The sequence below is a fragment of the Zootoca vivipara genome, chromosome Z2, assembly GCF_965207765.1.
Source record: "Zootoca vivipara chromosome Z2, rZooViv2.hap1.1, whole genome shotgun sequence".
NCBI classification, from domain to species: Eukaryota; Metazoa; Chordata; class Lepidosauria; order Squamata; family Lacertidae; genus Zootoca; species Zootoca vivipara.
Genome location: NC_142585.1, coordinates 19,482,317 through 19,506,250, shown reverse-complemented (window position 1 = coordinate 19,506,250; position 23,934 = coordinate 19,482,317). Strand labels below are relative to the sequence as shown.

General features: G+C 46.6%; 4 protein-coding genes across 10 annotated transcripts in view; 1 reads left to right on the top strand and 3 right to left on the bottom strand.

The window, feature by feature from the left end:
• Positions 1-321, bottom strand: part of F8 (coagulation factor VIII) — a 78,107-nt gene extending 77,786 nt beyond the window's left edge. The window contains exon 1 of one of the 2 annotated variants that reach the window (XM_088664558.1): positions 192-321. The gene's annotated coding sequence lies outside the window, so the exon portion shown is untranslated. Of the gene's footprint in view, positions 1-187 lie in introns of both variants that reach the window. The other variant, XM_088664560.1, reaches the window with a different exon arrangement.
• Positions 274-11,343, top strand: FUNDC2 (FUN14 domain containing 2). The gene is made up of 5 exons (XM_035113649.3): positions 274-775; positions 2,719-2,866; positions 3,056-3,131; positions 6,161-6,298; positions 7,636-11,343. Exons 1-5 carry the CDS (start codon positions 619-621, stop codon positions 7,711-7,713), a joined length of 597 nt encoding a protein of 198 aa, XP_034969540.1. The 5' UTR covers positions 274-618; the 3' UTR covers positions 7,714-11,343.
• A 1,978-nt stretch (positions 11,344-13,321) lies between these two features.
• Positions 13,322-22,223, bottom strand: CMC4 (C-X9-C motif containing 4). 3 transcript variants are annotated; one of them, XM_035113308.3, is made up of 3 exons: positions 22,158-22,223; positions 17,385-17,452; positions 13,322-14,541 (listed from the first exon to the last, which is right to left on the bottom strand). In XM_035113308.3, exons 2-3 carry the CDS (start codon positions 17,440-17,442, stop codon positions 14,378-14,380), a joined length of 222 nt encoding a protein of 73 aa, XP_034969199.3. In that variant the 5' UTR covers positions 17,443-17,452; positions 22,158-22,223; the 3' UTR covers positions 13,322-14,377. The 3 variants fall into 3 exon arrangements, with proteins under 3 accessions (XP_034969199.3, XP_088520696.1, XP_088520695.1); XM_088664570.1 differs by lacking the exon at positions 22,158-22,223 and adding an exon at positions 18,891-18,943; XM_088664569.1 differs by lacking the exon at positions 22,158-22,223 and adding an exon at positions 18,599-18,670.
• On the bottom strand, positions 13,322-23,931 carry MTCP1 (mature T cell proliferation 1). 4 transcript variants are annotated; one of them, XM_088664568.1, is made up of 7 exons: positions 23,908-23,931; positions 19,342-19,523; positions 19,056-19,226; positions 18,891-18,943; positions 18,599-18,783; positions 17,385-17,452; positions 13,322-14,541 (listed from the first exon to the last, which is right to left on the bottom strand). In XM_088664568.1, the coding sequence occupies exons 2-4, from the start codon at positions 19,456-19,458 to the stop codon at positions 18,896-18,898; spliced, it is 336 nt and encodes a 111-aa protein (XP_088520694.1). In that variant the 5' UTR covers positions 19,459-19,523; positions 23,908-23,931; the 3' UTR covers positions 13,322-14,541; positions 17,385-17,452; positions 18,599-18,783; positions 18,891-18,895. The 4 variants fall into 4 exon arrangements, with proteins under 4 accessions (XP_088520694.1, XP_088520693.1, XP_088520692.1 ...); XM_088664567.1 differs by lacking the exon at positions 23,908-23,931 and adding an exon at positions 23,779-23,859; XM_088664566.1 differs by lacking the exon at positions 23,908-23,931 and adding an exon at positions 22,158-22,293.
• Positions 23,932-23,934: the final 3 nt, after the last annotated feature.

Sequence of the window (23,934 nt, the reverse complement as noted above, 5' to 3'; positions counted from 1 at the left end):
CATACCAAAATAAAAACTTAGTTGGTCTTTAAGGTGCTACTGAGGGAATTTTTTTATTTTACCTCACTGATATTAAGCGTTTACAATTGTTTAAAGGCCCACATACATTATCACTGTTCTTAAACTCTCTCTGCACATGTTTATGGGCACTGTAGCTCTTTTGGGGTGGTAGAAAGTCTGTACATACTCACAGGTCCTCTCTCGGCCAGACTATTAAGTGTACAGTACTAGCAGCCTGATCCACGAGAGCGCGCATAATAACGTCCGCGCTCTAGTAACAGGAGGCCGCACCACTCAGAAACACGATAAGCCCTTTGCTCCGCCCCTCAACATGATGAACCGGAGCCTACACCAATAACGAGGGGGAGGAAAGTCGGAGGGGGCGGTAACTGTATGAGACGTTCCCGCCTCTAACCTCCGGTGGTTACCTAGGTGATAAAACAATCAGGCTCCGCCTCCTCAGCGGCGCCGCGGTTAGTGGTGATGGTGGTGGAGGAGGAGGAGGGGAAGGGAGGAGGAACACATCGCGGTGCGGCTTGACCCACGCCTCTCCTCTGCGAACGCGCATGCGCGAGGTGGCGAAGGCCGGGGGCGGGGCCTCCTAACCCCTTGGAGGAGATGGAGGAGGAGCTGGGGCTGGAGCTGGGCGTGTCTCCGTCGCAGACACGCATCGGCAACGCCCACTCCTGCTCCTCCCTCCTCCGCCTTGAGCAGGAGGCCAAGCGCAAGAAGCGGGCGCAGCAGCAACAGCGCAAGGCCGTCGACATCATGCCGGGTGAGAGGCACTAACGTTCGCCGCGCGGAAACCGTTGGAGTGACGTCACTCCGCTGGGGTGGGGGAGAGAGGAAAGAGAACCTGCCCGTTAGTTATCTCCTCCCCGGGGAAACCTCCATCTCTACCGCCCTAGTGAGTTGCTATTATTAACAAGCCACTTGGTGTCCCGCCATTGTTCCAGTGATCTCGGGATAAGCCCCTCCCGCCCATGTTATCACCATCACCACAACAACCCCGCAGGGTAGGGCAGATGGAGTGATTGGCTCACTGAGTGACCTTGAGTATTAATGGCTGGGCAAGGTTCTCCACGTACCTGTGGGTTGTTTTACTAACCTTTTACGTATGTTAATCTGTTGTGACCCATTAACAGCCTGAAGGGGCAAGGGCTGTGGAGTGGAAACCCCGAAGCATTTGAAAGACTCCTCACAAATTTCCCTCCTGGAAGTGATTCCTACTACTAATCAGATTCCCCAAGTGTCCCTATTTTCCAGGGACACTCCAGGATTTACAGAATCCGTCTCAGTTTCTGATTTGATTCCGAAATGTCCCGCTTTTCCTTTGGACATCTCTATTTCATCAGAGGGTATGGTCAGTGATCTGACCCCCGGGTCATCTGAAGGCAGCCCTGTACAGTATAGGGAAGTTTTTTTTTTAATGTTTGATGCTTTATGTTTTTATATATGTTGGAAGCCACCCCGAGTGACTGGGGCAACCCAGTCAGATGGGTGGGGTATAAATTGTATAATAATAATAATACAGTAATGGAATAGGTTGGACATCCCTATTTTCATTGGAGAAATGTTGGAGGGTATGCTGTGTGCTTCAGACAACCAGATGGAAAGCTGTTTATCAGTTACCTGTCAGCTGCGTGTTTGCTGAGCCTGGTACCATGCCATGCCTTTCATATCATGTGTGTTGTGGTTCTTATAGATTGAGCCTCCTTAAGATGGGAACATAGGAAATTGCCTGATACTGCCTGTTTGTCCATCCAGCTCAATGCTACTGTTACTGATTGGCAGTGGCTGTCCAGGATTTCAGGCAGGGAGAATTTTCCCAGCCCTACCTTGAGATGCCAAGGATTGAACCTGGGACTTTCTGCCTGCATAGTAGATGCTCTGCTACTACCGTACTGAGGTACGGCTCTTCCCTTGAGGATCTTCAAACAGACATCATTTGACAAGGGTGCAAACCATTGCACATTGCTAAAGCATAGACTTTTCCACGCAGAAGGCCCCATGTTTAATCCGCAGCATCTGTACTGAAAAAGAACTTGGATAATGGCTTTTGGAAAGGCCTTTGTCTGAAGTCTTAGAAAGTTTCTGTTGCTAAGAGTGGAAAATACTTGGCTAGACAGAATAGTGGACTGGCCCAGAATAAGGCAGCTTCAGGTGGCATCTTTATGCTTACTGGATAAATCATAATGCGAAGCAGAGACATCCCACTGTATCAGTAAAAGATAAACCTGGTGTTTTAAAGATTGAATGTGCTATAATTCCTCTTGTTGACTGTGTGGATAGAGGGAGGATTTCTGTGTTATGTCTTATTTAAAAAAACCCAGCAATTTACCCCCCACTGCCCGCAAATACAAAAATATTTCAAGTTTAAGGTTCTGCTAGTGTTTCACTGTGTTATTTAGGGTTGCTGCCTTGCAGGGGTGAGGAACCTATAGCTTTCCAGATGTTGTAGGACTCCAGCTGCTATAAACTCTAGTCGCTGTCTGTCCTGGCTGGGGTTGATGGGTGTTGGTGTCCAGCAGCACCTGGAGGACCCTTGTTCCCCATCCCTACTTGTATTGCTTAAATACCAGGTGAAAGCTTCCTTCTGCTTCTCTGTCTACATTAGGCAACAATTGGGTAGCAATTGGGCCTTGCTCAAATATGATAGAAGTTCAGCAGTAGGCTTTATCTTCTTCCTTGCTCATGTCCTTTTCTTTGATTTTGCAGTAGGGCGAAGCAGTGATGACGTGCTGGATCTGACCAAGTACACAAAGAACCAGCCATGGTGGCGCAAGCTCTTTGCACCCAACTCAGGGTCCAGTGCAGAGAAGTACAACGTAGCAACCCAGCTAGCACTCGGAGGTGCCACTGGATGGTGAGGCAGTGCTGTGCATTGGTTGTATTTGTGGTAGATGGCAGGGGACAGCAAATTCACCCAACTCTTGTAGTAACACAGTCTCTGTGCTACAGATTGCCGTTTTTACTTATTGCAGATGGAGCTGCCTTGTCAGTTATTCTGTGGTTGGTGTAATTTTCCTGAATTAGCTCCATTTTTGATTTGCAGGTGCACTGGCTTCATCTTCCAGAAGGTTGGGAAACTGGCGGCGACTGCTGTGGGAGGTGGCTTCTTCCTGCTTCAGGTTGGTGGTTGCCTACCTTGGGCTTGGGAGTAGTTGACCAGTAGAGTGGGGTATCTTGGCTGCCTTAACTGCAGAAAAGTGCATGCAGCTGTGACTCATCTTTTTCACATGAGTGGTTTAATGGGATGTCTAGGCAGCATCCACAACCCAGCCCTAGTTGGGGCCTCTTGTTCACTGGCTTGCCTGTGCAAGAGATTCAAGTTGGAACACTTTGGTAGTTCCTTTTATAGCTGTGCCAAATGGCCTCTTGATATTTTCCACCCTGTTTGTGGGCAGATAACTTTTGAGTGATGGTGGTGGATTTCACCATATTCTCCAGGATAGAGCCCACCATTAGCAGTGGCTTTCTTATCTGCTAATGTATTTTTCTCTGTGTGTTTAGCTGGCAATCCCTGAAAGTGGCAGCAACAACTATTTGTGTTGGGCAGCTTAGGCACCATTTTGCATACTTAGCAGGACTCCAAATTTGTTCTGATGGTGATGGTGGTGAACAGTATCCACTACAAAAAATGGAGAAATTTCTGCACTGTGAGAGTCTTTTGCTTGTGGGGGAAGAGGGGGGAAATGGATAAATATCATTTGCAGCATTTTGGCTCAGCTATAGTTTCTTCATCATTCCCTGGTAGAGCTTTAAAATATTCCTGGCAGTGGCAGCATCTAGTTATCAGTTGCTGCAGCTGCATATTGCTGAGTCTGGTGGTAAGCCATGCCTTGCAAATAATGTGTGTTGCTGTTCTTATAGAGACTCTGGGCATTTTAGCAGCCTACAGACAGGTTGTTGCACTTAATGGAGTGCCTGCACAATAAAGTAGCTAGGGTGTTGAACTGGGACCAGGTAGGCTAGGGTTCAAATCTCAGCTCAGCCATGAAGCTCACTAGGTGACCAGTCATTCTCAGGTGAACCCATCTTGCAGGATTGTTGTGAGAATAAACAGGGAGGTGGGAGAACCATGTATGCTGGCCTGAAGTCTTTGGAATGAATGAAATATCTGGCTGAAATCCTACAAGTGAAGTTTTCTGCCTAGAGACATAGTGGATTGTATACAATATAAGTCCTACTCAGAGTAGACTCATTAAAAATAATGGGCATAGCTAACTTGAGCCCATTCTTTTCAATGGGTCTACTCTGCCTAAAACCTAGATACAACCCAGTGTGTTGTGGGGTGATGCATCATCTCTTGATATCTGCCTATCATAGATCTGTTAAAGCAGGTGTGAGGAAATTTCGGCCCTGCAGATATTACTGAACTACAATTCCTACCACTGGCCAAGCTTGCTAGGTCTGATGGGAGTTGTAGTTCAGCAGCATCTGGAAGGTCAACGGTTCCCCACTCCTGTGCTAAAGATATAGGGCCTCTGTTAATCTACATATATATATATATATATATATATATATATATATATATATATATGTAGAAGGTGCATGTTTGTTATTCCACACCTTTCTCCACAACCACTTGCCCAATCGCCCTCAACTTTGCCCACAACATCAGAGTCACATGTGGGGGTGTAACCATCTACTTACATTGACCAGATGACACACCTAGCACAGGTAGAAACCTGGATTTCTGTACAAAAAAGTGCTCCCTCCAGTGGACATCCGGGGAAGCTGGGAAATAGAAAGCAGAAGAGGTTGCAACAGAGTGCCCTCTAGTGGCGGCTACACTGGTACTACAGCTAGAAAACCTTGGCCTTCTAGCAGAGGCTACACTGGTACTACAGCTACTAGGCCAAATGGAGGCTCGCCTTTATGGACTAGGCCAAATGGAGGTGGGGACGTGCTTGGGTGTGGGTTGGGGGCAGGAGGGGACGGGATAGGTCATGGATCAGGATGGGGGGGGGGGTTCACAGGGATGAGCCACAGCAACGTGTGGCCTGGCCAGCTAGTATTAATATAAAAAGAAAAGATGATAGCAAGCCTTTTTGTCTCCCAGCTGGATCAAAGGATCTCTGATTTTTCTTTTCTTTTCTAAAACATTGTTTTGTGCAATATAGGGTTTTGGTTGCCACTGGAGAAGATTCTGATAGCATCAACAGCAACACATGATCACTTGCACCAAAGCCAATCCACTGCTAATTTTAAACATCAGCATCAGTGGAACAGCTCCTCTATTTTAAGCTTGGTGCTCACACACAAAATGATCTTCGTTTGAACCTTACTTGCTTCTGTGCTTTCTATTCCAGCTTCCATGCAGATCTTCCATGTGATAGAAGAGCAACTGCTAGAGTGTATTGGGGAATGCACTGGCTCAGTGGGCTCTTCAGTCATCCATTGACTCCCCTAAAATTGCTCAGTCTTACTGAGTGCTGGCATTGGTTATATTTTTTTGATTCATCCAGACTTTTCTTAAAACATCCATTCCAGGGTTTGTGTGGGCAACAGAGATTCTTTGTGTTAGATTACCAGTCTTCCTGCTGGACAGCCAATTGTATTCTGTACACATTAAGCAGTGATTTTTAACTTTTTCAGACCTGGGATACATCTGTAACTTGTTCATGCATTGAGGTTCACATTTCTTGACTGACTGGGTTTAAAAAACAAAAACAAAACACCATATGCATATACTTATATAGTGGTAAGTGCTGCTGTTGTGATCTACCTTAGATCAAGCTGTGATCCAGTAGTGACTCCCAATTCACCAGTTGAAGGCCAGTGCATTAAAGCAGGCGTGTCAAACTTTTGGCATTCAATATGCTGCTCAACTACAGATTGTATCATAACTGGCCATTGACTGTGCTTCCTGAGGTTGATGGGAGTTGTAGTTCAGCAACATCTAGAGGGTCAACGGTTCCACACACCTGCACTAAAGAAGGCTAGGTTCCTGCTGTCCTTGACTCCAAATGCTATTTTGTTCACTGCTTTTCTCTATAGCTGCAACCCATTGGAAGGGCAGTTCTCCTGGGGCTACTGCTTTGAGCTGCTATGTAGCAATGTGGATGGGGTACAAGAAGTGGGCAATGCTATCCAGAAATACTTGTCCAGCGAGACATGTAGTGTTTTGCTTCAGGAAACATTTTCTCTACTCCAGCTTGCAAACCATACAGGCTACATCAAAGTGGACTGGCAGATGGTTGAACGGGATGTGAGCAAAGCCAAAGAACAGCTGAAGTTTCGTAGGAGCAGCACCAATCAGCTGACACCAGAAGTGAAGAGCCAAATGGATGAGGTGAGGCTGGTGAGCAAGTTGGAGAGATACAGGAGGCTAGCAGCAAAGCCTTGAGTAGGAAAAAATGTTTGATGTGATAACTGTGCAGTAAAGAGATGGGCAGAAATTATTACATATGATATGGGAGACCTGCAGATGTTGTTAGACACCCAACTCCCATCACTCCTGTCCTGGACTACTGACCCAAAGGAGGGCTCCTGGGACTGGTTGGGTCCAGGTGTACTGAAGAAGGTTGCCTAAAATGCCAGAGTTGTAAGTTCTGGTGCTTTACTAAAGAAGGGGAAGACTTACAGCAAATCAGCCTGACAGTTCTCCTAGCCTTTGCAGATGTGGGACAAACTCCAAAGCAAAGAGATAACTTATCCACACTCAAGCAAATGTTTATACATTCTTTATACAGCAAAGCAGCACATATCATTTCACCTGGCTAGATGAGAGCATAGGTGGCAAATACCTTACAGATAGTTCTCCTTTCTAGGCTCAGAGCCCAGCACTCCAAGACCACAGATAAGGATCACATCAAAGCAAGCCAATTAACATATATCAAAGCAAGTGAATATAAACATACAGTGGTCCCTCAACTTACGAATTACTCGACATCCGTAGGTTTTGACTTACGAACAGGACAAATGGCCGCACAGTTACGAATTTTTCTACATCCGAACGGAAACCATTGGTGGCTTTAAATGTGGTTTTTCCGACTTACGAATTTTTACATGCGGTTTTTTTGACTTACGAATTTTTCCGAATATTTTTTTCCTATGGGAAGTCGCGTTTCGACTTCTGAACTTTTCGACCTACGAATGTGCATTTGGAACGGATTAAGTTCGTAAGTCGAGGGACCACTGTATATATGAGCTCATTGTTACAGCAGCTACCAATTAATTATGGGATTGTCTTGACTACCAGTATGGCGTTAGCAAAGCTTCTGAAATGGTTAGCCTTTGGTTCAACACAGCTCTAAGCCAGGATAGAGGTCCACAGGTTCCCCATCCTTGCATTAAATTGAGAGGGGTGTGTGAGAGCAGACAATGTTGGTACACTGAAGGGAGAGCCAGTTTGTCAGCAGCAGATTTCAGATTTCAAGTACAGTTTATAGCTTCTAGGCAGAATCCAGAGAGAGTTCTCACTTCTGAAGACTCTGGTCTGAGTAGGCCTGCACAACCAGTGGCCCACAGGGTTGGGTCTCTTATGATCGCTGCTGCCTTATAATTGCAAATGTGGGGGGTGTCATTTTGTCGGCACTTGAGCAACCACAATGCTTGTCCAGGACGCAACATTTAGCTTGTGAAAATCAAATAGGGAGCAATATAAGATTTGCTGTTTCTCTGTTTCAGGTGATCTCCTTTCTGAAGAAGAATGTTCTCCTGACTGGAGGATTTGTTGGAGGGTTTCTGCTTGGCATGGCTTCTTAGGAGCCTCCTCTGATCTGGCTCCTGTGCTGCTGCTGCTGCTGCTGCTGCCACCGCCATCTCCTACTCAGTAATCGTTCATTTTCTCCATTGCTGAACTTGTCCGCTGGAACATTCTGACATCTCTTTGTATGCACCTTATGGCCTCCAGAAACACTGCCACAAGCTCTTTTTCCTCCTCTCCTTTTTCATTTGATTGATTGGTCAGTGGTTGAGAGGTAGCATTAGGCTGAAGGCTGTTTACTGCGAGACTGATTCCTACCCCAGCCTGATATGTCAGGTTTTGTATAATCATCCCCATATTCTTTTGCAGTGGGAAAACATGCACAAAATGTTATGATAGTACCCTGCAGGGGAGCACCCAACTCCCTTGTAGGCACCTTCTCATTGTGTTGTACTCCCTGGGTGGCAAAGTGCTTTGGATCAGGAGAGCACAGAAGCTCAGCAGCATAAGGAGAGGGTGTGCCAGAGCATGTCTCAAAATTACCTACATCTAGTTTTGGCTTATTCTTCCCTGGACAGGCTCTGAATACTGCTTCCTAGCAATGCCAGCAGAAGAGAGAAACAGGTCTTCCTGACACCTCCCAAACTTATTTTTACCTCTTGCTGAAGCCACAGAGCTGGAATGATCTGTGGAAACTCTGACTGCTGCGTGGGATTTCTGCCATCCTCTCCTGCTAAAGGAGACCTGAAAAGCTTGTAGTGGGTGGGGTGAACCCTCTTCCCAGAATATGTTTTCTGAACACTCACTTGATTATGGTTCAACTAAACTTTGCTCTTGGCGGTAGAATGCTAAAATAATGACTGGAGTTGGAAAGCTTTCTACATGACTCACACCATTGGTAGCAAAAGTTACTGGATTATGGGGATGGAATGCTGTGCTGCTGCTGGAGCCTCCTGCTCTGTCTTTTATGGACCTCCAGCTCCCCGAAATGTACGGAGGAAGAGCTGGGAGGGTCTGCTGGTGCCCTCCAGATATTTTGGTCTTAGCAGCCCCAGCCAGCATAGGCAGTAACAAGGGGAGTTGTAGTCCAAAATATCTGCATGGTACCACATTGGGGAAAGCTTTTCTAGATCATGAGTACTGCATGAGAGATGTGACTCTTGCCCCACAAACTGAAGATGGAGAAGTAATGGTTGGCTTATATTGACAGAAGTTGATTTATCTCTGCATGAGTTGCATTCTGGACAGAAGCCTGCACTTTTCATATCTGCTCCAGGAGCACTTAAAGCTGAATTTTTAATACGTGTTTTTTTCCTCCTGCAGTCCCTACCTGTCTGTTACAATATACATGTACAAATTAAAATGATATCCTGAGCTACGTTTATAAACAAACAGATTTATTATAGCAGAAGCTTTAATGGTTCGGAGCAGGAATAGGAACCCATGGCTCTCCAGATGGAGCTGCACTGCAGCTCCCATCATTCCATCAACTACGCTGGGTGACTGATAGAAGTTGGAGTCTGGCAACTTCTGAAGGGGTTCTCCAGCCCTGGCTTTTAAAAATACTACTCTTGTTAGTTCATTCTTGCAGAAGACTGCCCTGCAATTTATTTATTTATTTATTAAAGGTATATACCATCCTTCATTCAGAGATTGCAGGGTGGTTTGTGGCATAAAAATACAAAATGGAAACACAATCTATATAACATATTAACAAAAAAAAACCCAATCCCTTTCCCCCCAAACACATTTAAAAGGCCGTAAATTGTTTAATCAGCCAAAGGTGCTTTCACCTAGCACCTAAAGATATGTAACGAAGGTGCCAGGTAAGCCTCTCTGGGAGTGCATTCCACAGATGGGGAGCCACTGCAGAGAAGGCCTGTTCTCATGTTGCCACCCTCCAGACCTCTTGAGAAGGGGCCACATGAGGAAGGGCCTCAGATGATGCTTGCAGAGTCTGGGTCAGTTCATATGGGGAGAGGTGATCCTTGAGGTATTGCGGTCCTGAGCTGTTTAAGGCTTTATACGTCAAACCCAGGACTTTGAATTGGGCCTGGAAACAAATTGGTAGCCAGTGCAGTCAGGCCAGGATTAGTGTTGTATCCTCAAACCGTCTTGCTCAGGTGAGCAACCTGGCTGCTGAATTTGGCAGCAGCTGAAGTTTCCAGAGGCCCCTTGAGCCTCAAGAAACAGCAGTGGGTCCAGGAGTACCCTCCACAGCTACGTCCCTGCTCCTTCAGAGTGCAGGAAACCTCCCATCCTGGTCTAGTGAACCACCCACTAACAGTGCCTCAGTCTTATCTGGATTTAGCTTCATTTTGTTAGCTCTCATCCAGTCCATTACCGAGGCAAGACAATGATCCAGCATATCCACGGCCACATTTGCAGATGTAAAGGAGTAGTACTGTAGAGTTTTGTGTGAGCGGCATATTGCTGACAGTGTACTCCAAAACTCCATACGACCCCATTCAGCAGTTTCATGTAGATGTTAAAACAACATGGAGGATGAAATCAAACTCTGTGGAACGCATATTGAAGTTTCCATGGGGCTGAACAGCACACCCAAGTATCACAGTCTGAAACGTCCATCCAAGTAGGACAAGAACCACTTCAAAGCAGTGCTGCCCATCCTTACCTCAGACAGCTGCTCCAGAAGGATACCATGACTGATGGTATAAAAAGCTACTGAGAAGTCAAGGAGAATTCACAAAGACATATTTTCCCTGTCTCTCTCCTGACAAAAGTCATCATACAGGGTGAGTAAAGTGGTTTCTGTGCTAAAGGTGGGCCTAAACACTGATTGAAATGGATCGAGTAAATCAGTTTCCTCCAAGAAAATGGATCTGGTCTGTGACCACCCACTCAAAAACTTTGTCCAAGAAGGGGGACAAGGATATTGACAAGCTGTAATGTAGAGCAGGGCAACCAAGATGATCAAGGGTCTTGAAACCAAGCCTTGTCAGGAATAGTTGAGAGTTGGGTATATTTTGCCTGGAAAAGGGTCTGAGAAGAGATTTGATAGCTGTCTTCAAATACCTAAAGGGCTTGTTTTCTTCTGATCTGGAAGCTAGGACTGAAACAATGGTTTCAAGATACGAGCAAGTAGATTACGACTAAATATCAGGAGCTTTCTTGTGGTAAGAGCTGTTCAACAGTGAAATGGACTCCCTCAGAAGGTGGTGGGCTCTCTTTCATTGGAGGTCTTGAAGCAGATTTTTGATGGTCATCAGTTATAGATGGTTTAGTTTAAATTCTTGCACTGCAGGGGGTTGGACTAGATGAGCCTTGGGGCCCCTTACAACTCTGTGATTCCATGACCCCAGCTCCCATCAATCCCATCCACCAGTGAATGGTGAGGAATGATGGGAGTTAGATTTCAACAATATCTGGAGCACCACAGATCTAAGGAATAAACAGTATATTTGGGAGCTGCTTTATTGCCAATCTCATTTATTTTTTGACTTTATCAGGATTTCATTGCCTCTCGAGCGATGATTAGAAGAGCCAATCTGTTAAGTGGCCACCAGAGGGTGCTAAAATAATTGTGCTGGCCTCCAGGTTGGAAACACACCCACAAAAACTCCAGCAGCTACCCACACTTGAGTCTAGAAAACTGCTAAAAGTTTTAAAATGTTTTTATATATTTAAATGTTTGAGGTGAGAGTTTAAAATAAACTGGTTTTGCTGTATTTTGTCATTTGATGTTTGTTTTTTCCTAGTATCTACTGTACTGAAGTGAATGCTGAAGGGATGTGTGACTTTAAGGCAGGAGTCAATAACTATTTGGGCCAAATGGCTGCATTACCTCATGCAGTTCCATGGATTGCATGCTGCAGTTACCTGTAAACACACACACACACACACCTTTGTACACAAGGTTATGCTTGGAGAGGACAGCTTGGAGAGGAATGCCCTTATTCTGCACACTGCACCTACAACTTAATTGAGCTATCCACAATGATGCCAAGGTCCTGTTCCTGGTCAGTTACTGACAGTTCAGATTCTGTTAACCTATATGTGAAATTAGGATCCCCCCACCCTATGCATCACTTAACACCTGCTTGCATTGAATTACATGGCATTTCAATGCCCATTTGCCCAGTTTTTAAGGCTAGTTTGGTGTTCTTCGCAGTCCTTTTGCTTTAATGACCCTGAACAACTTGGTGTCTTCACCCAAACTGGCTGCCCCACTATATAGTTTTTGAACAAGTTTAAAAGCAGATCCCAGTCCAGATCCTCGGGGTCAGAGAACTCTACCTCCCTCCAGTGAGAGAACTGCCCATTTGTTCTTACTTCCTGTTCTTTAACTAGGTGCTGATCCACAAGAGATCCTCTCCTCTTATCACCAGTTGTGACACCTGCACCCACCAATTTGGCTTCAGAACAAGTTAAGGTGACCGGAAAACTAGTGACTTTGTACAAGTGGCTTGCAGACTGTGCCGCCTCCCACTTTTAACTAAAGCAATAACATCCTTACACAAATCCTTGTCTGGGAGTAAGTCATTTGAATGCAATGAGGCTTGCTTCTGAACAGACAGGCTTAGAATTGTGCTGTATGTTTCTGGGTTAACATTAACCAGCTCCCGGAGCTGAACAGTACCTGTGAAAAACTACTTTATCTCAAGTCAGAATTATGGTCTATCGTGCACAGAATGTCTTTCCAAGGGTTCAGGCAGCTGTCTGTCATTTGCTTCCTTTAAGGAAATGCCATGGATCTAATCTGGGGCCTTGTGCATGCAAAGCAGATCTCACCAGTGAACTACAGCCCCCCCACAAGCAATCTTCAGTACAGTATTTACCACATGTAATCACTACTGTAGTGGCTGCATGCATGGTACAGGTGAAATCTGAACCAAGGCATTTCCGTATTCTGAGATTGGGCTGTTGACTACTGTGGCAACAATAATCCTCTGATCCTTGCTCACTACAGAATTTCTCAATACAGGTTGAGTTAGTTAAAATGTAAGTTTGACAACATGCGTACTCGTGAATCATGAAGGGCTATTGTTACCAGTGTTACCTTGCAGCACCTGCCTACTACTCACCAGTTAGGTGTATCTAGCAGGGGCTCCCAAACTGGTCTACAAGCCTCATTCAGGCAGTCTGAGGTTGATTTGTACTGAAGATGGGAAACGGCATATCCATTACGTTAAATATTTATATTAATTTCTTTAATTGCTTCTTTTATTTCTTATATTTTATGGCAATTTGAATTTGCAATAAAGAGAAGCAATAAAGTTTAAAATCATATAACAGAGTGCATTAAAATTGCTACAACTGGCAGAACAGTCATTAAGTCCACCAAGACCCTCAACAATTTTCAAGTTATCTGGGTGGGTGGGTAGCTTGGAAAGCAATTGTATACAGTGGTACCTCGGGTTATGAGCTTAATTTGTTCCGGAGGGCCGTTCTTAACCCGAAACCAGTCTTAACCCGAGGCGTGCTTTCACTAATGGGGCCTCCCGCTGTTGCCGCTGCGCGATTTCCATTCTCATCCTGGGGCAAAGTTTGCAACCCAAGGTACTACTTCCGGGTTAGCGGAGTTTGTAGCCCAAAGCGTTTGTAACCCAAGGTACCACTGTATAGGATTGCAACCTAGGAAAGGCAAGACAAGCGAGAGATGTTATAGGCCATACGTCTTAAAAATCATTCTTACAGTTCTGAAAGTATGTTCAGATAGTTTATTTTATTTTATTTTTGCAGCATTAAAGTTAAATATTTCCAACACAGATTGTTCCACTGGTTTTGGTTATGCCTGCTTATGATGCACACAGAACATTGTAGTGGTCTTGAAGTTACTTCAACACTGAGAGGTACTAGATTGAACACAGAATAGTAACAGGATAGTCAAAATCCTGAGATGTGTTCAGGAGGGTCTCAGCTGGGGGAAAAGAGGTGCTACAACCACATTCCAATTGAAATGAGGCTTTGCTCACACAAATTGCCGAGTGGGGCATTTAAAAAATACCTCTTCCACCACTCTGGTTTTCCAGAAAGTGACTATTGCTTTGCAAAGGCGGAGGGGGAGAACACACCACTCTATAGCTATCCCTGAAATCAGCTGCTTCCACAACAGCATTCACATAATTAAGCATTGTGCAATTGGATTCGAGTGCTACTAAATCTACAGTCCAAAAAGAAGAAGTGGTATGTCCTGTTTTGCAGATGAGGAAACAGAGGCACACAGGTAACCTAACAATTGCCCAGCCAAAAAGAGGATAAGCCCAAGTTCTCTGGAGCTTTAGTTGCCAACACTTCATACAACTGCACAGCAAAATGCAGGAGCACGAAAAGGACAACTTCTGAAAGACTGGGAAGTGCTGACTTCACGGGAGTACAGTTTCTGCATCTCAAGGATGTTATTTTGTGTCTAACAAGATTGTTTAAAAAACTTAAGATTCCAGCATAAAGGCTGCTTGGACTTCACTTTGCAGTGAAATATTGCTACTCCTGATAATAAAAGTAGATGACGTTGAACATTTACACATCAAGTTAATTCTACTCCAATCTAATCCACAATAAGGCTACAGTACTGACACGTTTTGATAGTAGAACAACTAGCAGCTCTACCCTTAACAGACGGGCCATTGTTTTCTGGCTTCTGAGAATGTCCGAAAGAGGAGCTGCCTTGCACCTCGTGTCAACGCAAGCGGTGCAGATGAGGTATTGCGCAGCAACGTAGTTTGCAGGAATGTCTTCCACTCCCCGAAGGTTAGTGCATCCTCAGGGTTTGTGGGCTTGAAATCCGTGGGAAGATGATACCTGCTTCTCTCTCTCCTGCAACTCAAACCCTGAGCAGGAGATGGATCTGCCCTTGGGAAAGCGGGCACAACATCTTCTCATCTCCTGGAGAACGGCTTCACATTTCGATTCCAAGTAGTTGTTGGCTGCGGGGGGGGGGGGGGGATGCAGGGGACAGGAAGCAGAGCAAATAGTGAGCAAGCTGAAAAACAGGCATATGAGGGTTCCTGCACAGAAAGCCACATTTTAAGAGGGTATGGTCACCTTAGGCCACTCCCTCCACCTGATACTGAAGACATTCCTCACATTTCACATTTACATATAAAAGTGAGGTCTCTGCTATTCAATTTCCCACCTAAAGCACCTTCGTGTGGAATGACAAAAGGATTAGGGGAGGGCTAGTACCTCTGATGGGAGTAATTTGTCCACCTTTGGTCCCTACCCTGCACCTAGCTCTCACCTAGAAGCTGTCAGCATGTGACAGCAGCCACAGCCCTGGGACTGGTTGTATTGGCCGGCTGAACCAGGTGAGGGTAGCTAATGGGTCTCAAGCCCTCAGTGAGTTAGGGACTTTCCCCTGCATACAGAGACAGGCTCCAGTGGATTGAGTGGATGAGATCAATAGTGGGTCCCATGGTCAAGAAAGTGGTTTCTGCCCATGCTGTGTAGAGAGAAGTGAGGGGCAGATGGGGATTGTCAACCTAGGGAGGCAGCCGACCTAGGAGAAGGAAAACTTTGATCCTAAACCTCTGCTGCTTTGTAATATATCTTCAGGAGTCCCTAAGATGGCTGGATAGCGTCTTGTGTGCCTCCTTCCAGCAACTCCTGCAGCCAGGATGGTGCCAAACATATTGTTCTGCTTTCCTTTGGACCATATAAGTGAGGCCAAGAGCAGGGTTCTGCTATCTGGGCAGCCCAGGACCTCCATACACACTGCCCAGGGTTGCACCCCAGTGCTTGCTAACACAGCGGTTTGACTTAACCCACAGAGGCACATTCCACTGTCTCTCGAGACAGAAGGATGTCATTCTCCTCCTCCTCACAAGAAGCACTCTGATACAATAAGGCAGTATCAAGACAGAAAGGACATTTTGCAATGGCCCTTGGTCAATTTCCAATACAATAATTCTGGTTGATCTGTCACCTAAGTAATTTGGAAGAATCCAAAAGCAACACTTTTTATGAGGACCAAGTGAAGTGTCACCATCCAGGAAAAAAACAAGCTTTTGAGAGCCCCCAAATTCTTTTTTAGGTTGGGTATTCATGTAAAACAATAACAAACAAAAGAGCAGGGGGACAAGTTAAAACATGTTTCAGTACATGGTATGATGGGAAACCCAGGTGGCGCTGTGGTTAAACCACTGAGCCTAGAGCTTGTTGATCAGAAGGTCGGCGGTTCGAATCCCTGTGACGGGGTGAGCTCCCGTTGCTTGGTCCCAGCTCCTGCCAACCTAGCAGTTCGAAAGCATGTCAAAATGCAAGTAGATAAATAGGAACCGCTACAGCGGGAAGGTAAATGGCATTTCCATGTGCTGCTCTGGTTTGCCAGAAGCGGCTTTGTCATGCTGGCCACACGACCTGGAAGCTATACGCCGGCTCCCTCAGCCAATAATGCAAGATGAGCGTGCAACCCCAGAGTTGGTCACGACTGGACCTAATGGTCAGGGGTCCCTTTACCTTATGATGGGAAACCCCTGCAGCCTATAACATCTTTTCCAGGTTAGTCTTCTTCTTGATTACTAAGACACAACTGGTAGGACTGTATGGTCATTCAAATGAAAGGTTAAAATTCATTATAACAGTCCTACCAATTGTCTTTTGATAAGTTAAGGGCAAAGCAATAGGAGAGCGTTGTCCTCTCAATGCTCACAGAGCATCACTGTCCCATGCAAGCACAGCTTAGGACTTCAGAACCTTCTCCTACAATTGTCCACCTACAGAGCACTAAGGTTGTTACAAAAGGTTCCCAATGGGAAGTGTGTTTGAAAAAAAAAGACATTTTCTTTCTCCACAAGCTCAGAGTGACTGGCTGGGTCCAGGTCTTTGTGAACAGAGACTAGTCTTAAACTTGAAAGTATCATTTATTTCAGAGTCCGCTGGTCACTTACTTCAAAACCAGCACATTGCAGAACAAAAACATAAGAGGGATGTTCATTGTTTCTGTTTCAAAAACACTTCGCCTTTAGCAGTTGGCTTGGAAGATGACTTGGAGGGACTGTACAGCACATACAGAAGATCTCAGGTTCAATCCCTGGCATCGCCAGTTAGCAAAAATGCCTCTGCCTGTCAGAGACCTTGGAGAACTGCTGCCAGCCAGAGTTTACAGCAATAATGAATGTTCCAGGTCCCCTCCAGATGCTGCTGCCTTCAGAGATAATGTAGGTAGCAATCAGAGAGAGAACATTCTCTCTGGTGGTGCCCCAAGAGTACCATGTTGGGCTTGTCCCATTCACTTGAGTTTTTAACAGTCACTAACTAAAGCACATCAAAGTGCAAAGTAGATAAATAGGTACCGCTCCGGTGGGAAGGTAAACGGCGTTTCCATGCGCTGCTCTGGTTTGCCAGAAGCGGCTTAGTCATGCTGGCCACATGACCCGGAAGCTGTAGGCCAGCTCCCTCAGCTAGTAAAGCCCAGATGAGCACTGAAACCCCAGAGTCGTCCACGACTGGACCTAACGGTCAGGGGTCCCTTTACCTTTACCTAACTTCTCTTGGTTTTGTTCCATTTTATTTTCTTATTGCCAATTAATTTTTGTAATTTCAAACTATGATCTTACTGAACGGCTTGAAGACCCAGAAAAGGCAGAGATGGGGAACCTGCAGCTTGCTGGATGCTGTGACCCGGCAGCATGGCCCAATGGTCAGAGATTATGGGAGTTGGGAGTTCAGCAACATTCTGGAAGGTCACAAGTTCCCGGCCTATCCCAGGTATAATAATTTTAAATAGATTTTCTTTTTAAATGAAACAAACCCAAACAACGCAACATACCTTGCAAGCATTTCTGGATTTCACAGGCATACTTCTGGCAGGGGTCTTTCTGAGCCATGTCTGTGGAACTAAAAGAAAAGGAAAATACAACTGTAGTTAAGAACTGAGGGAGTGAGCTAGCAAGGTATCTCCTAATAATCCTGCCCACTGGCAAGGCTCATTTTTCTTGCACAGCAAGGACTGATCCCTTTCAAGCGCATCTATGGCTACAGTCCCAGAGCCCTCTGAAAATGTCTCTCTGCCCAATCAAGCAAACCAGTGTGAAATACAATGTCTTGTGCCCTCCCACATCCCCCAAAATTCTGTCAAAGATGGGACAAGAAACACCTATGATTGCTTTGTTGGTCTAGTAAAGTCCAGGTTCCCCCCTACCCACCCCTGCCATTTCTAGAGTGACACTCAGGACTATAGATGCATCCTTTTCATTGTGGATTCTGCACCGAGAATAGGTTGGACTAGAATATTTCCAAGGTCCCTCTATGAGCGGCAGCTTGGACTAGAAGGCCCCCTGAAGAACCACCGGAGGGGCAGGGGGAGAGATCACCAAGTAAGCACTGACGATGCTTGTTAAGACAGGGTTCTCCCCTCTGAGTCAATGTCTTGCATAGCATGAAGGGGGTGATGTAACTTCTGGCAACACTGCAGCAGATTAGTACAAAGGGGGGGGGAAACCTGTGGCCCTCCACAGATGTTGCTGCGCTACAACTTCCATCATCCCTGACCACTGGCCATGCTGGCTGGAGCTGATGGAAGCTGAAGACTGCCACAGGCTTCCTCCCTCCTGGATTAGTAGAGCAACGAACCACATTTGCAACATTCTGAACTGCTGAACAGCGAGGCAGCTTTTCAGACCGATTTAACTCAGCAAGAATGCACAGGCCACCTTGCTGGGTCAGAACAATGTTCATCCCACCCCACAGTAAGAGGCCTACCAAGCCCCACAGTGACCACGGTCAACCATATGCCTTCCGGGAAGCTCATAAGCAGGACATGAGAACAATAGCCCTCTTCTGCTTCTGCACCCCAGCAACTGGTTCAGCATCTTGTCCCCTATAGTGGCTTCCCAGCCGCTTCCAGGAAACTAAACACGGAGAGAACACAATGGCAATCGCCGTGCCTTGTTGTGGACTCCAGCAATGCCCCGAAATTGGTGCCCTGACTATATTTCCAGTGGAGGGCAGCGGGGAGGAGGGGAGGTGTTCCATCCTGCCTACCTAGAACTCCCCCTGTTATTTCAACTGGTCGCGTCACTCTTCTTCACTGCCTGTCCTAATCTCTCGGGTGGTCCTGCCAAGAGAGCTGCCTGCCATGCTCCACCACAGAGGCAGCAGCTTTTTAGTGCTGGGAGTTACCACATAAAAAAACAAAACAGGGATACCATCCTAGAGTCACACAGCTCCTGAAAGACAAAAACCAGCATTAAAAGAACCGCCGTGACTGCAAAAAGTAAAGAGAAAGGAGGAAGGGGGCGGGGGAGACTGAGAGTGGGAAAACAGCAGAGCTCACCAGATTTAATCACTTGGGAGGAGTTTCAGCAGCAGCTCTTCCACTCCCATGATCTGCAAGAGACAAAAGAAAACATTCAGTGCATCCCAATAAGATGCTGGCTCATCAGTGCTGGAGTCACAGCTAAGCAGCTTGTGTCTTTTTTCCCCCTGCCTGGAACCTTACCATTAAATGGTGTTCGATGTTCCAGATGCGAGAGTTACTGTCCCGGTACTGCTGTCCCTCTGAAAGCTGCCACATGTGGGGCAGCTGGGATGCAGGAAGATGGCTGGGGCACACTGCCTGGCCCAGGGGGACCCGGACTCTCCTGATCCGGGCTTTCACTGTATCTGCCTCCTGGGGGAAGAAGCAACCAAAAAAGGGGGGGTAGAGGAGAGAGAACATGAGCTGTTGCTAAAAGGCTAAAACCAAAACACCAAAGCAAAAGGGTGCTGAAAGTATTCCTGCTTACCTCTTCTGATGCCACCAGCCATGTTTTCTGGTTCTCATCACAGTAGACACCTATGCGCCGCACCCAGAGGCGGACTGGTGGGGCTCGGGCATCACCACCTTCCTCTCCTTCTGCCATGCCCTGTTTCTCTTCCTAGGAAGGCCCTACCTTGGCTCCCATTCTATACATGGTCCCCTTTGTCTCTGAACAAAGACATGGGATCAACTGTTAGTCCTGAAAAGAACCAGCACTGGGCATGGCAGCCAGGTGGAATGCAACTTCCTTGAACTATGTGAAGCATTTTTTTTTTAATTCTTTTAAGAGAAGACGGGGAATGCACAGCTGCCACAGTAAAACAGAAAGCTGCCTTGTTGGTCTATCTGAAGTCAGACCATTGGTCTATCTGGATCAAATCTTGAACGCACCCGCCTTCGCCAAAATGAAGCACGCCCCCCCCCCAAGATGTTTTGGACTATGACGGTCATCAGACCCAGGCAACACAAGATGCCAGTGGCTCCCCATGGTTACAGGCTTTTCTGAGTCCTCTCCAGAAATGCCAAGGACCTGGGACCTCTTGCATGCAAACCAGGTGCTGCATGACCCTGGGGCTTCAGGAGATTATTTAGGAAAAATACAGCCCGCTTGAAAGACTCACAGCAATCGTTTTGGATGAAATGTGCTACAGAATCATGAACTTCAGGTGCTACTGAAGGAATTTTTTTATGAACTTGGAGCTATTTAATGGGACCTGCTGTCATCCAAGTTGGCCATAGAGTGCTGAGGATTCACGCTGCACAGCTGTCAGCAACTAGTGGCCTGTGGACAGAATAATGGTTTGCAGATGACTTAGCCCACTAAACTGATACCATATCTATCCATTTGCTTTCCAGTCTCTTTTTTCCATTTTGGTTCCTGTGTTTTCTTCTTTCACTCAATTCTCCATTTCAATCTGTGGCATCTTCTAGGAAGGGGCGGGGGGGACCTCCCCCTACAACACCCAAACATGGTGAGTTTCCTCCACTAAACCTGGAAGTTAAGAGGAAGTGCAACCCCTGTCAGTTCTCTCCTTTGCTCTTGCTCAAAAATCTGCAAGTACTGGAGAAGCTAGGAGTGCAAAACTATGGAAATTGTGAGGAGCAAATTGGCTGAGTCCCACCAACCCCGAGTACTAGAAGTTCTCCTTTCCCTATTTCAATCGAGTTGTCAAGCAGTGGTCACTGACATAGGAAGATGAACATTATTTCAGCAGGGAAAGTCTATTCTACTTGGCAACTCACCACAGAATCCATGGTACGACAAGCTAAAACCCTTGTATTGGGGCGAAGCTTTGTATAAAAAGGGTGACACGGATGGAGTGGGAGAGGAAGAAAAATTAGAATAGCACCCAGAAGATCTTTTTCACATTTTGGTCATGATGGACACTGTGAAGGCTGGAGAATGCACAGGTGCTTATCACAACTCACGATGTGTGTGTGGGGAATCACTCCTCAATAGTGTGGGAAGTGCGGCAAGAGACGGTGTGAAAGGAAAGACAGCAGATTAAGAGGACAAAAGCACGTAGTTTTCCTGAAGCACAGCAGGAGCACTTCCTTTCTAGCGAATTAAGCACCTAACAACAATGATGTCTTAAGCCAGGGGTAACCAACATGGCATTGTTCTCCAGATGCAATGATGGCCACCAACATGGGTGACTTTAAAAGAGGATTAGACAAATTCATGGAGGGATAAAGCTATCAACGGCTACTAGTCATCAGCCAGATCCAGCAAGATGTTTTTATATATTGTTGGACTCCAACTTCTTGTCATCTCCAGCCAGCATGGCCAGTGGTCAGGGATGATGGAAGCAGTAGTCCAATTAGCATCTGGGGGACCCCATGCTGGCTACGTCTGCTCCAAGCTGAAAGGAGGACAAAGTCAGGTTCACATGCTAACATGCTGGGAGTATAAACGGAGGTTGTGGTGATGTGGTTAACTACTTTGGCACCAGCTCTTGAGAAATTTGTATCCACAGCCACATCATTGCAAAAGATGCATGAATAGGATCGAGGCAGGAGGCTTCCCCACCCCCACCCCCACTCCAGAAATGGCACAACCAGTAGAATTCCTCCAGCACTCCACAGGTATCCTTGGAATCAAACTGCTAAGCATACCATGTACTGTAGGGGGCTCAAAGCACAGAGTAAGAGTCAGCGCACACTGTTGTTGCGTAAGAGGGCTTCCGAACAGGAAGGAACATGCAAACTGTATTGACAGAAGCCCGCCCCTCCAAAAAGTTGACATGGGATCAAGATATTATCAGAGTCAGCTGGGACCCACTTACTCAAAAGCCTACAGTTTTCTTTAGTGATATAAGTGCCCAAGTTTTCGTTTCTGCAGCAAACTTTCCTAACAGAACAAAGTACTCTTATCTTGTCATGGGACTATGTTCCACTTTGACTCAGAGAGGAGACCATGGCCAAGACTGGTGGGTTTTTCCCTCCCCCTACACCTGGGGGGGTCTTCCAAATAAGTTTTCTGTCCATGTAGAAAGTCTGTTTGTACACAGCAAGTGTTGTGAGAGGGTGACCAATGTTGTAACTGTGCCACCAGAGTACGCAACCCGTGTTGTGATCCTCATGGTGCTCTTTCACTCCTACAAGCAATCATAATATCTGTTACAAAGACAGGCAGCCACCCCCAGAACTGGAAACAGCCACTAATTTCCCCAGCATTTCCCCTTATCTGCCGAATCCTGCTTGTCAGAGGAAACAGAAACTTAGTAAAAAAAAGATCAGCAGGAGACATTACTGCCTAGAAGATAAAACAACAGCAACCTCTCTGGGTCAGGAAGTGACTACCTGATCTGTGATGATGTCTTCTCTTTTAAGCCTCTGTTCCAAAGCTGAGCTTTTGACAATTGAGTTTCTCCTTCATCACCCTCCAGCCAACTGCTTATCAGGTTACCAGCATGCAAAGAGGTGTGGCCTTGCACAGCTATTGCAAAATAGACACCGCTGAAAGTACCTTTTACAAGACAAACAGGAATGCAATTGGTGACGGCGGAAGGATGGTAATAAACCTGAACTACCCAGGTGGCTAGGGCTTGCTGATCAGAAGGTCGTGGTTCGAATCCCTGCAACGGGGTGAGCTCCCGTTGCTCGGTCCCAGCTCCTGCCCACCTAGCAGTTCGAAAGCACATCAAAGTGCAAGTAGATAAATAGGGACCGCTCCGACGGGAAGGTAAATGGCGTTTCCATGCGCTGCTTTGGTTCGCCAGAAGCAGCTTTGTCATGCTGGCCACATGACCTGGAAGCTGTCTGCGGACAAGCGTCGGCTCCCTCGGCCTATAGAGCGAGATGAGCGCCGCAACCCCAGAGTCGGACACGACTGGACCTGATGGTCAGGGGCCCCTTTACCTTTACACAGAAAATCAGCAACCAAAGGAGACTGTAGTTTCCACAAAGCAGTTGATTATTGCAAATCATATCAAAACAACTGCTTAATGAAAGGTACAAGATGAAGAACGAAAGCCTTGCCTTTCACTACTCTTTCCTACAAGTTGCTAAAATCATGGTCAACTTAAATGTGCAAAATGAAGAAACTTCTTCCCCTCCCCCATCCTTGCTCCTGATTTTGAGGAGTTTCAATGTAACGGAGACAGTAGGCAGTTTCTGGAACAAAGAAACTCCCAACTAGAAAGGCCTCTTTCTAAGCAGTATAAGACCAGGAAGAAGAACTTGCGTATCTTTGTTGAGTTTAAGCTTCCTGGACTCAGGCCAGATGGACTCAGGGCCAGATGCGCAAGTAACAACAGAAATCAGTGACATATTCCCAATGCAATGTCAAGAGTGAGGTCTTCTGGGGAAAGGGCCCCTTTGTAATATCCCACTTGGATTTCCACCGGCAGAGCTTTTGCACCTTAGCAGACAGAAATCCAACAGACAAATCTTCACTTGTCACTGCAGCACTATCCTGGAAGCTACACCTCTCGAGTTTTCGCCTGCCCCCCCCCAAAAAAAACCACCCACAGGAAAGTAGCCTGGTTGATCTAGCAGGTGTAGCAGCTGAGAAGAGAACATATTCGTCTGCACCTTCTAGGTTGCCAGTCAGTTGCTTCCTACGTTCATCACCTTCTTCTCCCCCCTCCCACACTGAAAGCAGCTCTGAGCAACATCAGTACGAGACAGGCAGAAGCTCTACAGGTCCAGCTTTACCTAGTGCAGCGGAGCTACGCCTGTTGAATTTCTGCCAGCAAAGGGAGCTTAGCCACTTTCCTAATCCCAGCTCACCCAAAGTTTTCCCCCCTCCTCTTTCTCTTTTCCACCCACCTCCACTATCCCGGGGGAGTCTCCATGACAACAGTTTCCTCACTCTAGCGGTGAGGCAACTGCCCTGATTTGCACGCAGAAAGATCTAGCACCCCACTCCGCCTCCCTGGCGAGACTGCCCCGTCCCGCTCGAGGAGTAGCCGGGCGCTACCTGGCCTCCAAAGTGGAGCTTCTCCGCCCTGCACTCGGCGGGTCTCCCTCTCCCTCCCGCTTCAGCCCCTCAGCCCCTCAGGCGCGCAGCTCTGCCCGACGCCGACGCCCCCCTTCGGGCGGAACCGACCTGGGCCAGCGACGCCAGCGGAACCAA

Bases quoted from the DNA above. Each gene is read 5' to 3' on its own strand.
- FUNDC2 (XM_035113649.3), top strand. From the start codon at position 619: ATGGAGGAGGAGCTGGGGCTGGAGCTGGGCGTGTCTCCGTCGCAGACA. The intron at 2,867-3,055 runs GTGAGGCAGTGC...TTTGATTTGCAG, and splicing joins CTCGGAGGTGCCACTGGATG to GTGCACTGGCTTCATCTTCC. The intron at 6,299-7,635 runs GTGAGGCTGGTG...TCTCTGTTTCAG, and splicing joins TGAAGAGCCAAATGGATGAG to GTGATCTCCTTTCTGAAGAA.
- CMC4 (XM_035113308.3), bottom strand. From the start codon at position 17,442: ATGGCTCAGAAAGACCCCTGCCAGAAGTATGCCTGTGAAATCCAGAAA. The intron at 14,542-17,384 runs GTATGTTGCGTT...CCCCCCCCGCAG, and splicing joins AATCCAGAAATGCTTGCAAG to CCAACAACTACTTGGAATCG.
- MTCP1 (XM_088664568.1), bottom strand. From the start codon at position 19,458: ATGGCAGAAGGAGAGGAAGGTGGTGATGCCCGAGCCCCACCAGTCCGC. The intron at 19,227-19,341 runs GTAAGCAGGAAT...TTCTTCCCCCAG, and splicing joins GGCTGGTGGCATCAGAAGAG to GAGGCAGATACAGTGAAAGC. The intron at 18,944-19,055 runs GTAAGGTTCCAG...TGTCTCTTGCAG, and splicing joins ACATCGAACACCATTTAATG to ATCATGGGAGTGGAAGAGCT.